Source organism: Lemur catta, chromosome 1 (assembly GCF_020740605.2).
Source record: "Lemur catta isolate mLemCat1 chromosome 1, mLemCat1.pri, whole genome shotgun sequence".
NCBI lineage: Eukaryota > Metazoa > Chordata > Mammalia > Primates > Lemuridae > Lemur > Lemur catta.
The window spans coordinates 3,956,089-3,967,919 of record NC_059128.1 but is presented as its reverse complement, the minus strand read 5'-3'; the positions used below and the strand labels follow the sequence as shown (position 1 = coordinate 3,967,919).

Genomic DNA, 11,831 nt, shown 5'->3' with positions numbered 1-11,831 from the left:
GTCCAAAGATAGCCCTAACCCTTCACACCTCCCCATACCAACACCATCTGTCGATCAGCCCCGCAGGGCCCACCCCCCACCCTGCGTGGGACTCGCCCATGGCTGCCTTGAGCAGACGCGGCACGGAGTAGCCTCCACCCAGGCTCTCGTATCGGGGCTGCTTCCTCTCTGTGCCGCTGCCGTTGCCGTGCGGTCTCTGACTAGCCTTCGGAGATCAGAGACACGCAGAGCTGCCGCCATCCCAGCCAGGGACGTCCCAGGTCAGCTGACGGCCCCCGAGGCCAGGGGGCCTGCCAAGGTCCTCAGAGCACCTGGCCTGGGTCTGCCGAGCCCCACGGCAAGTAGGCAACAAGCACTCCCTGTTTCGTGGTTATTTGTTACCCAGCAGTGCTGTGGCAAAGGTGACTGCTGCAGTCCCCACCTCACCGGCTGGCACCACCTGCTCGGAGATGTGCCAGCACAATCCCTCCAGCAACTGGGGCTCAGAGAGGCCAAGGTCACACTGGGAGTCGGTTCAAACCCAGAAGCCTCCTAGGACCTTCCCCCAGTATGCTGGGCTGGCAGACACAGGTGAGTCTGTCCCAGCCCTGCCACCAGGGAGCCTGTGGCCTTGTGAGGAGGACACAGGTAGCCAGAATACTCTGGTTGATTTGGGGAAGGGGGCGAGTGTTTCAGGACGTGAGGAGGAAGGGGCCGTCGTGGCCTTGAAGGATGAGATGGTGGCAGTGGCAGGACAGTGAGGCAGCCAGGGGGCCAGCCTTCTTGGGGGGGGGGCCCGGCAGGAGCAAAGGAAGGATCTCCTGGTCCACCCTGACCACGCAGGTACCACTGCCCCCACCACAGTCCCCAAGGCCACCCTCCTGTCAGATCCATCAGGCGCTGGCAGAGGACGAGTAACCAAACACAGAGCGCTGCTGCCGTGACCCCCAGCACCTCCCGAGCTCCACAAACCCGAGGAGAGGACGCCATTACTCTCCTCCACAGACGAGCACCCTGCGCCCCAGAGAGGCCCTGGAACATACCCCAGGCCACCCAGCCTCTAAGCAGCAGAGTCAGAATTTGAAGCCAGGCCTGGGAGATTCCAAAGGTCAGTGTCCCCTCAGAAAGACAGGCCTAGTCCTTGTGGAGTGGCCCTGGCTCATTGGTGTTTCTACCCTGGCACAGCCCGAAGTGTTGGCACCAAAACAACTTCTGGAGAACTTCAGGCTCTGCACCTGCCCGCTCCGACAGCTCTGAACCTGTGGCCTCGGTTGTGGACACTGTCCCAGGCCCGGACCCTCAGCTGTGCCCCGTGAGGCCCCAATGAGGCCATTGTCGTTCCCAGGATGCTGGGGCTCATGGCCCTGGCCCACCAATCTCGAGCATCTTCCCTCTGACGCCCACAGGCACCTCCCACTCAGCGTGACCCCAGGGAACTCAGCAATGCCTCCCCACTGTACAAACCAGAAGCCAGGTCACAACACCCCCTCCTCCCTGCCTGCCCGCTCCCCACCTCTCCTCCATCAGGTGGGCCCCTTCTGCCCCCACAGTGCCCTGATGAAACACCTCCCGCTAACTTCTGAGTATGAGCTGTGGGGTCAGACATCAGCTGTGCATCCTTAGGCAAATCACTTCACGTCTCTGAGCCTCAGTTTTGTCATGTGTAAAATGGGGCTAATAAAAGTCTCTACTCCATTAAAATGTAGACTTTTATGACACACATCATAACCGCTCAAGAAAGGGCAGCTGTTGTTACTATCCTTGTAGTTAGTGGGGGGGACCTGTATGTGTCTGCTAGCACCTCCCAGCCCCCAGCCACAAGGATCTGCTCAGTTCCTGTGAGTTGGGACCCATCTCTCCCAGAGACGGGCACGAGAACCAGAGCTGACCCCACCCCTCAGGCTCCCACCAGATTGTGCTCTCCCTGTGGCCAGGACATGTGCTCCAAGGACCTCATGAGCCGGAGCTCCTGGGGCCATCTTTCCATGTGTGGAGAGATCCCCCTAGAGTGGAGCGGAGAGCTAGGAGGGGCAGGGCTTTGGCTGTGTCTGTTGAGCACCTGGATGCAGCCGTGCCTGAAGGCGTGGCTCTCCCTGCACTTTTCACTGGCTGGAGCCAGTAAATTGCTCCTTAGACTAAGTTCGTTTGGATGATGTTTCATCATGTGCAAACCTGAGGATCCTAACAAAACACAATTACTGCGGGCAGGAAAGTGCCTCAGCACCAAGAGGCGCCATAGAGAGGGGCTCCCAGGATGGGGGGCTCCACAGCTCACCGCCCTGGCAGGGCCTTTGTGGGGAGGGAGCGGCCCAAGCCGGGGGCCTGTACATAGCTCCTGAAGTGCCTGAGAGCAGGGGTTGCGACACCAGCTTATAGTGCTGGCTCACAGGGAGCTTGGTGCGCTGGGCGCTGTCCCAGAGGCTGTGCACACATGACCACGCTTTTCCTCACAGCGACCTCCCTGGGAGGCAGGTCTAATGTTCCACCCATTTTGCAGATGAGGAGATCAAGGCACAGAGTCCAGATCACTCAGCCGGGCTGTGGCACAGTGAGCACGTGCCACGCTCGTGCTGGGACTCACAGAGCCACACAGACTCGGCCCCTGTGGCCCTTCGCCCACCTGCTCCGGGAGGTCCTGTGGGTGACTAGGAGCCTTCTGCACACCGGCCAGAAGGGAGGCCCAGAATGTGCCAATCCCTCGTGAGGCAGGCACGACAGCAGCAGAAGTCTCTCGGCCACCTCCTGAGAAGCCTCCCAACATGGCCCCACGTGCCAGGTGTCCCTGCTACCTCCTCGAGGGCCCTGCCATGCTGGGGAGCACCTCAAGGACAGAAATGTGCCTGACTGGTTCTGTGTGCCAAGAACCCCTCCAGGAGCCTGGCAAGACCAGTGCCTGAGGTGGAGGGGCCCCCAGAAGGACAAAGGGTTCAGGAGACACCTCCAACCATTGAACAGCCCCAAGCCAGTGCACCATCAGCACACATGCGGAGCGTGTAGCATCTCCTCTTCGCAGGCTCACTCTGGCCACCGGTGATGCCAAGCTCGGGCCCCCACCCTCATCTCGTGATTGGCACACAGCCCTGGGGGGGCCGTGCTGTGATCAGCCCAAGGTCCAGACGGCAGACTGAGCCCCCTGTTTCTGACCCAGCATGGCCACACGCAGTCACGCATGGGGCTCAGCCAGACAGCCAGGTTCATGTCCTGGATGTTGGGATCACAACCAATCAGATTCCGCCAGCGGGACAGTCAGGGCAACATCTGCAGCTGTCCCATGGCCCAAGTGGAGGACGCTGCAGCTGCACTCTGTCCTCAAATGGAAGCGTGTCTTTCCTCCCATTTTACTCTTTCTTTGCACTCGTACGATCTTCTAGCATTCCACAGCCTCCCGAGGAAGGCTGAAGTCCACTCTGGAACAAGGCTGGGTACAAGCAACACACACACACACACACACAGACTCACAGGTGCACCCACACACCTGTACACTTGGCATGTGCCCTGTGTGTCATGGTGAACACAGCTCAGTCAAGACAGGACCCACCTCTCCATTGGAGAAACCGAGGCTCAGAGAAGCAAAGGTGGCTGGCTGGACCCCAACTTTTTCCAGAAAGGGTCAGAGACAGAAAGGAGGGACTGACCCAAGCATTCCAATGCCCAGCCACCCCCAGGCAGGACCTGGGCACCCAGGGCAGCCTCTGCCCCAGGGGGCTGGCTGAGCACCAGGGAGCACAGGGGCACCCAAGCCAGGAACAAGGCAGAGCCCAGGCTGGGCCCGAGGGGTGGGGATGGGCCAAAAAGTGGGGCCCAGAGCTGTGGCAGGAACAAGAGGCGAGGATGATGCTGGGCAGAAGTGAGAGAGCATGAGGCCCGGCAGGACCAGCACAGGGAACTTGCACCCTCAATCCAAGCTCTCACCGATCCCCAAGCAGCAGCAGAATCTCCTAGAACTTCCTAGAACCTTCTGGAGTGTGGAGTGACAGCATGGGAAAGGCATTGGAAAGTAGCCACCCTCATCTTTTGATGAGGTCCGAGGGAGGGGCAGGGCATGCCCAGGATCACAGAGCAAGTGGCCAGGGCCCTGCCCCCTAGGCCTGCCCTCTCCTTGGCCTGGAGCCCCAGGCCTCCTCCAACCCTGAGATGCCACCAAAATGCCCCGGCTAGATCCAGGGGCTGGGGCCTCAACAAGGTCTCCTGGCCTGGCTCCCAGGCTGCCCAACCACCCCAGAGCCCCACTCTCTCCTCCATTCCTGCCTCAAACTCCCGGAGGGATGGAGCCCTCCCATGCTGGGGACCCCTCTCAGACCAGACCTCTGATCCCTCAGCCACCCCCCAAGGGTGTCCACATGCTCAGCCTAGCTAAGACGGATAGAAGAAATCATTCTTTAAGCAAGTGGGAAGTACAGACACATCTGTGAGAGGGCCTAGGTGCCTGTGGGAGGACCCATGCAGTCCAGGAAGGAAAACAGACTGGCCCAGTGACCAGGTGACCGATGCATTCATTAGACACCACACCCAAAGGGGACTCCCCAGGAATTGTCATCTGCTCACAACAGCAGGTCCTAAATGACCTCACTCACCTCCCCTGCCAACTTGCCCTACCTTGCTCTCGGCTGCAGGTATGCAAAAGGGCAGAAGGAAATATCTTGAAATTCTCCCTAAACAAGGAGTTTTCAGTAAGTCCACACTGCACTGATTTACTCATTTCACAGAGGTTTATTGGGCATCTCCCTGGTGCTAATTCCGGTTTGTCACTGCAAAGGATCCTGGGAGGGGCAGGTCTGGAGTGGGCGGCAGATGGAGAAACCAGTGGTGACACACAGCCACTGTCCAGCCTGCAGCAGTGGAGGACAGCTGAGGGAGGACGGTGAGCCGGTGGCCAGGGAGGGCCCAGGTGGAGGTGAGGGCAATGGAGGAGAAGGAGGAGAGGAGTCGCCAGGGGGAGGGAGATGGGAAGAGGGAACAGCATGAGTGGAAGCTCAGAGGAAGGAAAAGGAAAGAAAGCGCCAGGAGCTCCCTCAGCATCAGGAGGCCAGTTGGGGGTGGGGTGGGGGGGGACAAAGGGCCAAGGAGGGCCAAGATCCAGGCAGACTGGGGTGAGGGCACAGAGGCACATACCTGTAGTTCTCCCGAGTCTCTTCTCCAGGTGTGGGGGCTGGACCACCTCCTCTTTGAAGCCTCAGAAGGTCCTGTGGGGAGCATGGAGGGCTACTGGGACCCTCCTCCCAAAGGGAAGTCTCGGTGACAACCTCTCTGGGCACTGGGTGCTGCTCTACCAGAAAGAAGACAAAGGCCGTGCCTATGGCACACATGCCCACCACACCCCACGCTGGGTGGGTTCAGAGCGGGTCCACCAAGCCCGCCCTTTCACGGGCAGACAGCCCCAGGGGGATGGTCTTGGATCAGGAGGCCGTCCAAAGGCCAACCCTCCCCAGCTGTGCCAGGGCCCTGCTGCCTGTCCCCTCCCCCAGCCTCTCTCCAAGTTGCTCCTAGACACCAAAGGACCCAATCCAACTTGTCCCTCCTTTTCTTTCCCCTGCCCGCCCCCTGCTGGAGGTGTGAGAGGGCAGGCAGGAAGGGGGACAGGGAGGCAGGAAGGGGGACAGGGTGGCAGGAAGAGCAGCCCCAGCTCCAACTCTGGTCCCCCAACAGGGGAGCCTGCCAGGCCCACCGGGGGCCCCGCCCCTGGGTGATGCCTGGCACTCCACCAAGTCCTGGGTGGGTCTTGGCCTTGGGCTAGCACCCTCCCTCCTGACCTCTGGGACAGGACAAATAGTGTGGGCAAGAGGCAGGAGGGGCAGGGCTACGGTGAGCTGGGGGTGCACCCCTGGAGGGGCTGGGGGGACAGGGGCTGCTCTGGAGGAAACAGGGTCTAGAAGAGGGAGAAGAGGGCCAGGAGAACAAGCTGGAGGGAAGACACTGCAGCAGGAGTCACTAAGCTGGGTTCTGTGTCCCACAGAGTAGCATCACCTGGACCTCAGGTCTGTCCTCACCTGCACAAGAGGCTGTGGGAGCCAGATGGCCCTCAACTCCTTGTCCAATGTTCTGGAATCTTGAGGGGTGGAATGTAGTCTGTCTGCCCAAGAAACAGCAACAGATCAGCCAGAACAAGTGACAGCCCTAAGAACAAGTGTTGCTCTCCTGAGTGTCCTCCAGGCTAGAAGGAGCATGGATCCGGGTGCTACTGCTTGGGCTGGGCCCCCAGAGGGGACCAGAAGGGCCCATCTTACATCTGACTAGATCGTGCCTTCCACACAAGCACACATGCACTCCCAGGCAAATGCACATAACACACACACACACACACACATGCACACACACACACCACACCCCACCAGATCCCAGGCAGCACAGAAAGGCTCTCCCAGCCCAAGGCAGCTTATTCATTTTCTAAAAGTAAACGAGGGAAGGGGGCCTGGGGAACTATCCCATGTCCCTGTCCCAACTGCTGTGTAGGCAGAGCAGGACACAAGCCCTACGCTGGTACCTCCCAGAAATCAAGGAGTCAGAGCTTGAGAGATTATCCATCAAAATCTGGAACCCCCCACATCCCATTGTCCCTGCCCAGGAGAGAGCAACCTCAGAAGGCCCCCAAATATCTTCTCAAAGACCTGCCAAGTAGGCCTCTCTCTAATTCTCCCCTACCAAGAAAAGGGAGCAGAAAAGGGGAGGATCTGCTAACTCAGAGGTGCCCTGCAGGAGTGGGGGGCAGGCAAGCAGGATCCCCCAGGCAGGTTTGGCTAACGGAGGATTGGATAGCCCACCTGAAAGACCCCTACCCAGGTGGAGAGGGGCAGTTTGGGGGCACTAAGAAGAACAGGAGAAAGCAGGCTGGCCTCCCTGAGGTAGGAAGTTCCCGGGCGTGTGCCCCTGCCCTAGACAGCAGAGAAATCGCCCGGCTGGAGAGAGGGAAAAGGGGACACACACAGTGCCACCCTTGCGTCCTCCACGCACACTCAAGGGCTTGACCTGCGGGAGCCACAGGTCCTTGGGGGAGCTCACGGGGCAGAGGGTCCTACCAGGGCCGAGGAAACCAAACCTGATGGGAAGACATCTACCCAAGGCGGATGCCTACTTGCACGCTAGCTGGGGACCTTGTCCTGCAGTTGACTTCTCCCAACTTGTTCCTTCGCTGCCGAAAGCGATTCGCCCGCACCCTGTAGGGCCCAGCCAGCTCCTACCTCGGCCCTGGGCGCGAGCGCAGTCTCTGTCCCGAGAAGTTAGGCAGCTGGTCCCCTGGGCGGGAGGCGCACGGGACGCAGGCGGTGGCGGCAGTCTCGGACTCTGGCTCAAGCCCCGTCGCTCCAGACAAGACCCCGCGACTGCGAAAGCGTCCTAGGCAGCTCAGCTCTCCAGACTGGGGACAGACCGCTGCAACCTGGTCCAGGCCTTGCCCTGGGGGACACAGCGGTCCAAGGCGAAGCGAGACTTGCTGCCGGCCTATGGGGACCCTAGGTCAAGGCACTGCCCCGCCCCGCGGCCCGCCGCCCCTGAGCCCAAGTCTCCGACCCCGCGCCAAGCGCAGCGCGGGATCAGAAGGTCTTGGCTCGGCGGCAGGGCTGGCCAGGGCCGGCCAGGGCCCCACGTAGTTTGGGAGTTGCCCCGCACCCCTAAAAGCCTCAACACACATTTACGGTTGAAAGTACGCACTTTACGCCTCCGGGCGCCTCCGCGGTGAGTCGGGCCGCCGCGCTCGGGGTCCACGAAGGTGGCTCAGTTCGGGCGCTCCAGTCTCGACGTTCCCGGGGCAGAGAGCAACGTCCGGGGACGAACGGGACGGGTGCGCCCGGCGGCCGGGGCTGCGCTGGGCGAGGCAAGCGGCGAGAGGGGAGCGCTCCGGCGTTCAGGCAACAGCTACCCCTAGTGGGAGAGCCGCCCGGGGCCGGCGCCGCCCCGCGCCCGCTGCCCTGCGCCCCGCGCCCGCAGCGCCCCGCGCCCGGGGCGCTCCCGGGTCGGCTGGAGGCGCAGGGCCGGCGGCGCTTTCCCCAGCCCTCCCCGTCTCCGGCGCCGGGCGCTAACCCGCCCGCGGCCCTGCCCTCCGCACCTCCCAGCTGGGCCCCGGCGGCCGCTGACCCAGGAACCGCGGCGCCCCGCTGGAAGGAGATGGGACGGGGCGGGCGCGGCCGGAGCGGCGCGGGCTAGAGCGGCGCGCGGCGGCCTCGGGCCGCGGCGGGGGGCGCGGAGCGCGGTGTGCGTGGCGGGGCGGTGCGGGGGGCGGCCGTGTGCGAGGCGCGAGTGTGAGCGCGCGCGGGAGGCGGGCGGGCGGGCTCCGGCAGGAGAGCGGCGCCCGCGGGCGAGCTGGGAAGGCGGCGGGAACCCAAAGTTGCCTCCTCGCGGGCCCGCGTCCTCGGCGGGGCGGGAGCCTGGGCCACGGAGGCGGCGGCCGCGGACCTGGACTCCCGCGGCACCTGGGCAGCGGCCCCGCACGAGCGGCGGCGGCGTGGGCGGCGTTGGCGGCGGCGCGCGGGAAGCGAACCGGAGCTCCGGCGCGGCGCGGCGGCCGCCGGGGAGCTCAGCTCAGGTGCGCGGCGAGAGGGGCGCGGGCCGGAGCCAGGCCGCGGGGACTAGGGCCGTGCGCAGCTCTGGCCTTAGCTGGAGGACCTCCACGGCGGACGGCTGGGTCCCAGGTCGGGCTCCTGGTCCCCTGCGGCAGCGGTGGCTGGGGTCCCCGCCTCGAGAGCTGGCTGTGGGACCCAGTCCCGCCCCCACCGGCCCCAAGCCGGGCCGCTCCGCCCTCCGCCCGCCTGCGCCCGCCCTCGGCCCACGATTTCTAGGGCATTGGCCGCACCGCTCGGTGATCCCTCCGGGCTCAAGTTGCAAGGGGGCGGGCCAGGGCTGGAGGTGGAGTCTCCCGCCAATTGAAGCCGCGGCTATAAATTGAGCTCCCTTCACGGCCGAAGCCCAGATGTCTCGCCAGGCCGCATCGCGGTTGGTGGCCGGCGAAGGCGAAGGGTCCCAGGGGGCTTCTGGGCCTGCAGCCACCATGCTCCGCTCCCTGCTGCTTCACTCCCTGAGGCTCTGCGCCCAGACCGCCTCGTGCCTCGTACTGTTCCCGCGCTTCCTGGGCACGGCCTTCATGCTCTGGCTCCTCGACTTCCTGTGCATCCGCAAGCATTTTCTGGGCCGCGGCCGTCGGGGGCAGCCCGAGCCTGAAGTGGAGCTCAACAGTGAAGGTGAAGAGGTGCCCCCCGACGACCCGCCCATCTGCGTGTCCGACGACAACCGCCTGTGCACTCTGGCGTCGCTCAAGGCGGTGTGGCATGGCCAGAAGTTGGATTTCTTCAAACAGGCACACGAGGGCGGTCCGGCGCCCAACTCCGAGGTGGTCCTGCCCGACGGCTTCCAGAGCCAGCGCATCCTTGACTATGCGCAAGGGAACCGCCCGCTGGTGCTCAATTTCGGCAGCTGCACCTGACCACCATTCATGGCGCGCATGAGCGCCTTCCAGCGCCTGGTCACCAAGTACCAGCGCGACGTGGACTTCCTCATCATTTATATTGAGGAAGCGCACCCCTCGGACGGCTGGATCACCACAGACTCCCCCTACATCATCCCGCAGCACCGAAGCCTGGAGGACCGGGTCAGCGCTGCCAGGGTGCTGCAGCGAGGTGCACCCGGCTGCTCTCTGGTCCTCGACACCATGGCCAACTCCAGCAGCTCGGCCTATGGCGCCTACTTTGAGCGCCTCTACGTCATACAGAGTGGCACCATTATGTACCAGGGCGGCCGCGGCCCTGACGGCTACCAGGTCTCTGAGCTGCGCACTTGGCTAGAGCGCTATGATGAGCAACTGCATGGCGCTAGGCCCCGTAGGGTGTAAACAACCAATGGACAATTAACTGAACTTGGCGGGCTTGGCCTTCGAGCATTCGAAGCCCGCGTGCAAGCACCCCAAATGAAGTCGTCAAGCTTGGGGAGGCCCCAGTGACACAGATGCGCTGAGCCACGGATCTCAGGCTGAGTGCACCCTCAGCTACCTGAACACTCTCCCCTACCTCCCCAAGACTCTGCTTCTGTGATTGTCTCATGTATACCTGCCGGGCTCACTCCAATTCCCTTTGTGAGCGCAGGTGCGGTGCACCCTTGCCTGTGTGCCCAGGACTTGCCCCTACAGCACTTTCTCGCACCCGCTCCCCAGAGCAACTTCAGCCAAGCTTCGGCCCGCGCCCCCCACTGCGCGGAGAAACCTTGGTCCTGCCCACCCGCCCTGAGCGCAGCTGGGTTCCCACAAGCTCTCAGCTCCGCTTGAGCTAGTTGCCTGGCACCAACCTGTCGCGCGCGCATGCGGGGAAGGGGTGCCCTACTGCTTTTGTGTCTATTTCGTGTTCCTGAGTTGGGGAAGGGGATGGGGATGGGGTGGGCAGGGTGTTTTCCCCCCCTTGTTTGGGGCGCGCAGGAGCCCCTCTGCTGATGACGAACTGTCTCTAACTGGTTCTGACCACGGGGTAGTTCTGAATTGCAGGGGACTTGAAGCAGCGCCTAAACCTAGAGGGGGAGAGTGCTCTGGGTTTCCGAGAGGAAACCACCTTAAATGGGTGGGAGGGAGGTTGGGGAGTCAACGTGGGACCAGAGGAAGATGGCTTGAGAGGAATTGGCGAGGTTTGCAGCGCCCCAGGGAGAGAGAAGAGGCTGGGACTCCTGGGGAACGGGCTTGGGTGGCGGAGTCCGGGAAAGAGAGATGGGGGGAGAGCCTGGGCCCCCAAATAAGGGGAGTCCTGGGCAGAGCTGCCGATTGTGGGGCCGGGAGCTGGAGGGCCCCTGATTCGAAGGCCATTTGGTGACTGTTTTGCTGGAAATGTTTCCTTGTACATAAACTTGTAAACTACAATAATAAAGGCTTGAAGTAAACTGCTTTCTGGTTGCCCTTGGTCCCTTTATTTTCTCTTCCCTCTGAATAGCGGCAGGAATTAAACACAAATCTCTCCCTCGCGTCCCCATAGTGACCCTGGGGAGAAGGGAGGAGGGAAGGAGCCTAAACTAGCAGGGGAGCGGCGGAGGGTGGGAGGGAAGAGGGTCTGCGGCGGCGCCCGGGGCGCTGGTGTTCAGCAAGCCTGCCCCTGGGCCGGGAACTTGGGGCCGCGAGAAGGGCGAGGAAGCGCAGCCCGTTGGGTCCTGGAAGGAGGCGGGAGAGAGGCTACGGGGTCCTCACTTGCGGCCGCGCGCGCACACGCACCACGCGCGAACAGTTCAGCCGCCCCTGCGGCCGCCCGTCTAACTTCTCGGAGCATCGGGCAGCGTGTGTGGCGAAGGGTGGGAGGTGGTGTGGAGGGTGAGGGGGGCTTTAAACCCAGTAGAGCTCCGCTCGCGCCCGCGCCCATCACGGGAGCCACCAGGCACCGGGCTCAACCGTCGCGCCCTTCCCGCACCTGCGAAATCGTCTCCCGCCAACCCCCGCCTGGCTGCTGGGGTCCACGGCAGATGTGCCGTGGCGGAACACGGCCACCGCTCCAGCAGCAGGTCCTACTGCCGGGCCAGGGGTGTGGCGGAGAGTGCCCCCTGCCCAGGACTCCCGTCCGCCTGCCTCTCGGCCGCTTCCCCAAGCTCGAGCCGTACCCTATTGCCACCCGAAACCCGCTCGGGGCTGGGAAGCAGCGACCGCAGCTAGCTGGATGAGCGGAGAAAGACCAGAGAGAGCCGGGTGACCAACTCTGGGGCGGAGGCTGGGGCCTGGGGCCTTTGGCACAGGTCCCCAGCAGACATGGCCGGCGCCCCCGCGCAGTCCCCGCCCTCACTCTCTCCCCGCCTGCTCCCCGAGTGAGCGCGGGATTAGCGCAGGCCGCATCTCACTCCGCCAGTGACACCTTGAGAGCGAGAGGTGGTGGGGGGCGGGGAGAGTGAAGGGCGCTGAGCGGGAGTGC

At 63.2% G+C, this 11,831-nt stretch overlaps 2 protein-coding genes across 2 annotated transcripts; one reads left to right on the top strand and one right to left on the bottom strand.

The window, feature by feature from the left end:
* Positions 1–1,113: 1,113 nt before the first annotated feature.
* On the bottom strand, positions 1,114–7,603 carry LOC123643781. The gene is made up of 6 exons (XM_045563026.1): positions 7,488–7,603; positions 7,155–7,424; positions 5,967–6,049; positions 5,092–5,245; positions 4,576–4,808; positions 1,114–1,259 (listed from the first exon to the last, which is right to left on the bottom strand). Exons 1-6 carry the CDS (start codon positions 7,601–7,603, stop codon positions 1,114–1,116), a joined length of 1,002 nt encoding a protein of 333 aa, XP_045418982.1.
* A 1,216-nt stretch (positions 7,604–8,819) lies between these two features.
* Positions 8,820–10,826, top strand: DIO3 (iodothyronine deiodinase 3). Its single transcript, XM_045529622.1, has one exon. The coding sequence runs from the start codon at positions 8,879–8,881 to the stop codon at positions 9,791–9,793; it is 915 nt and encodes a 304-aa protein (XP_045385578.1). The 5' UTR covers positions 8,820–8,878; the 3' UTR covers positions 9,794–10,826.
* Positions 10,827–11,831: the final 1,005 nt, after the last annotated feature.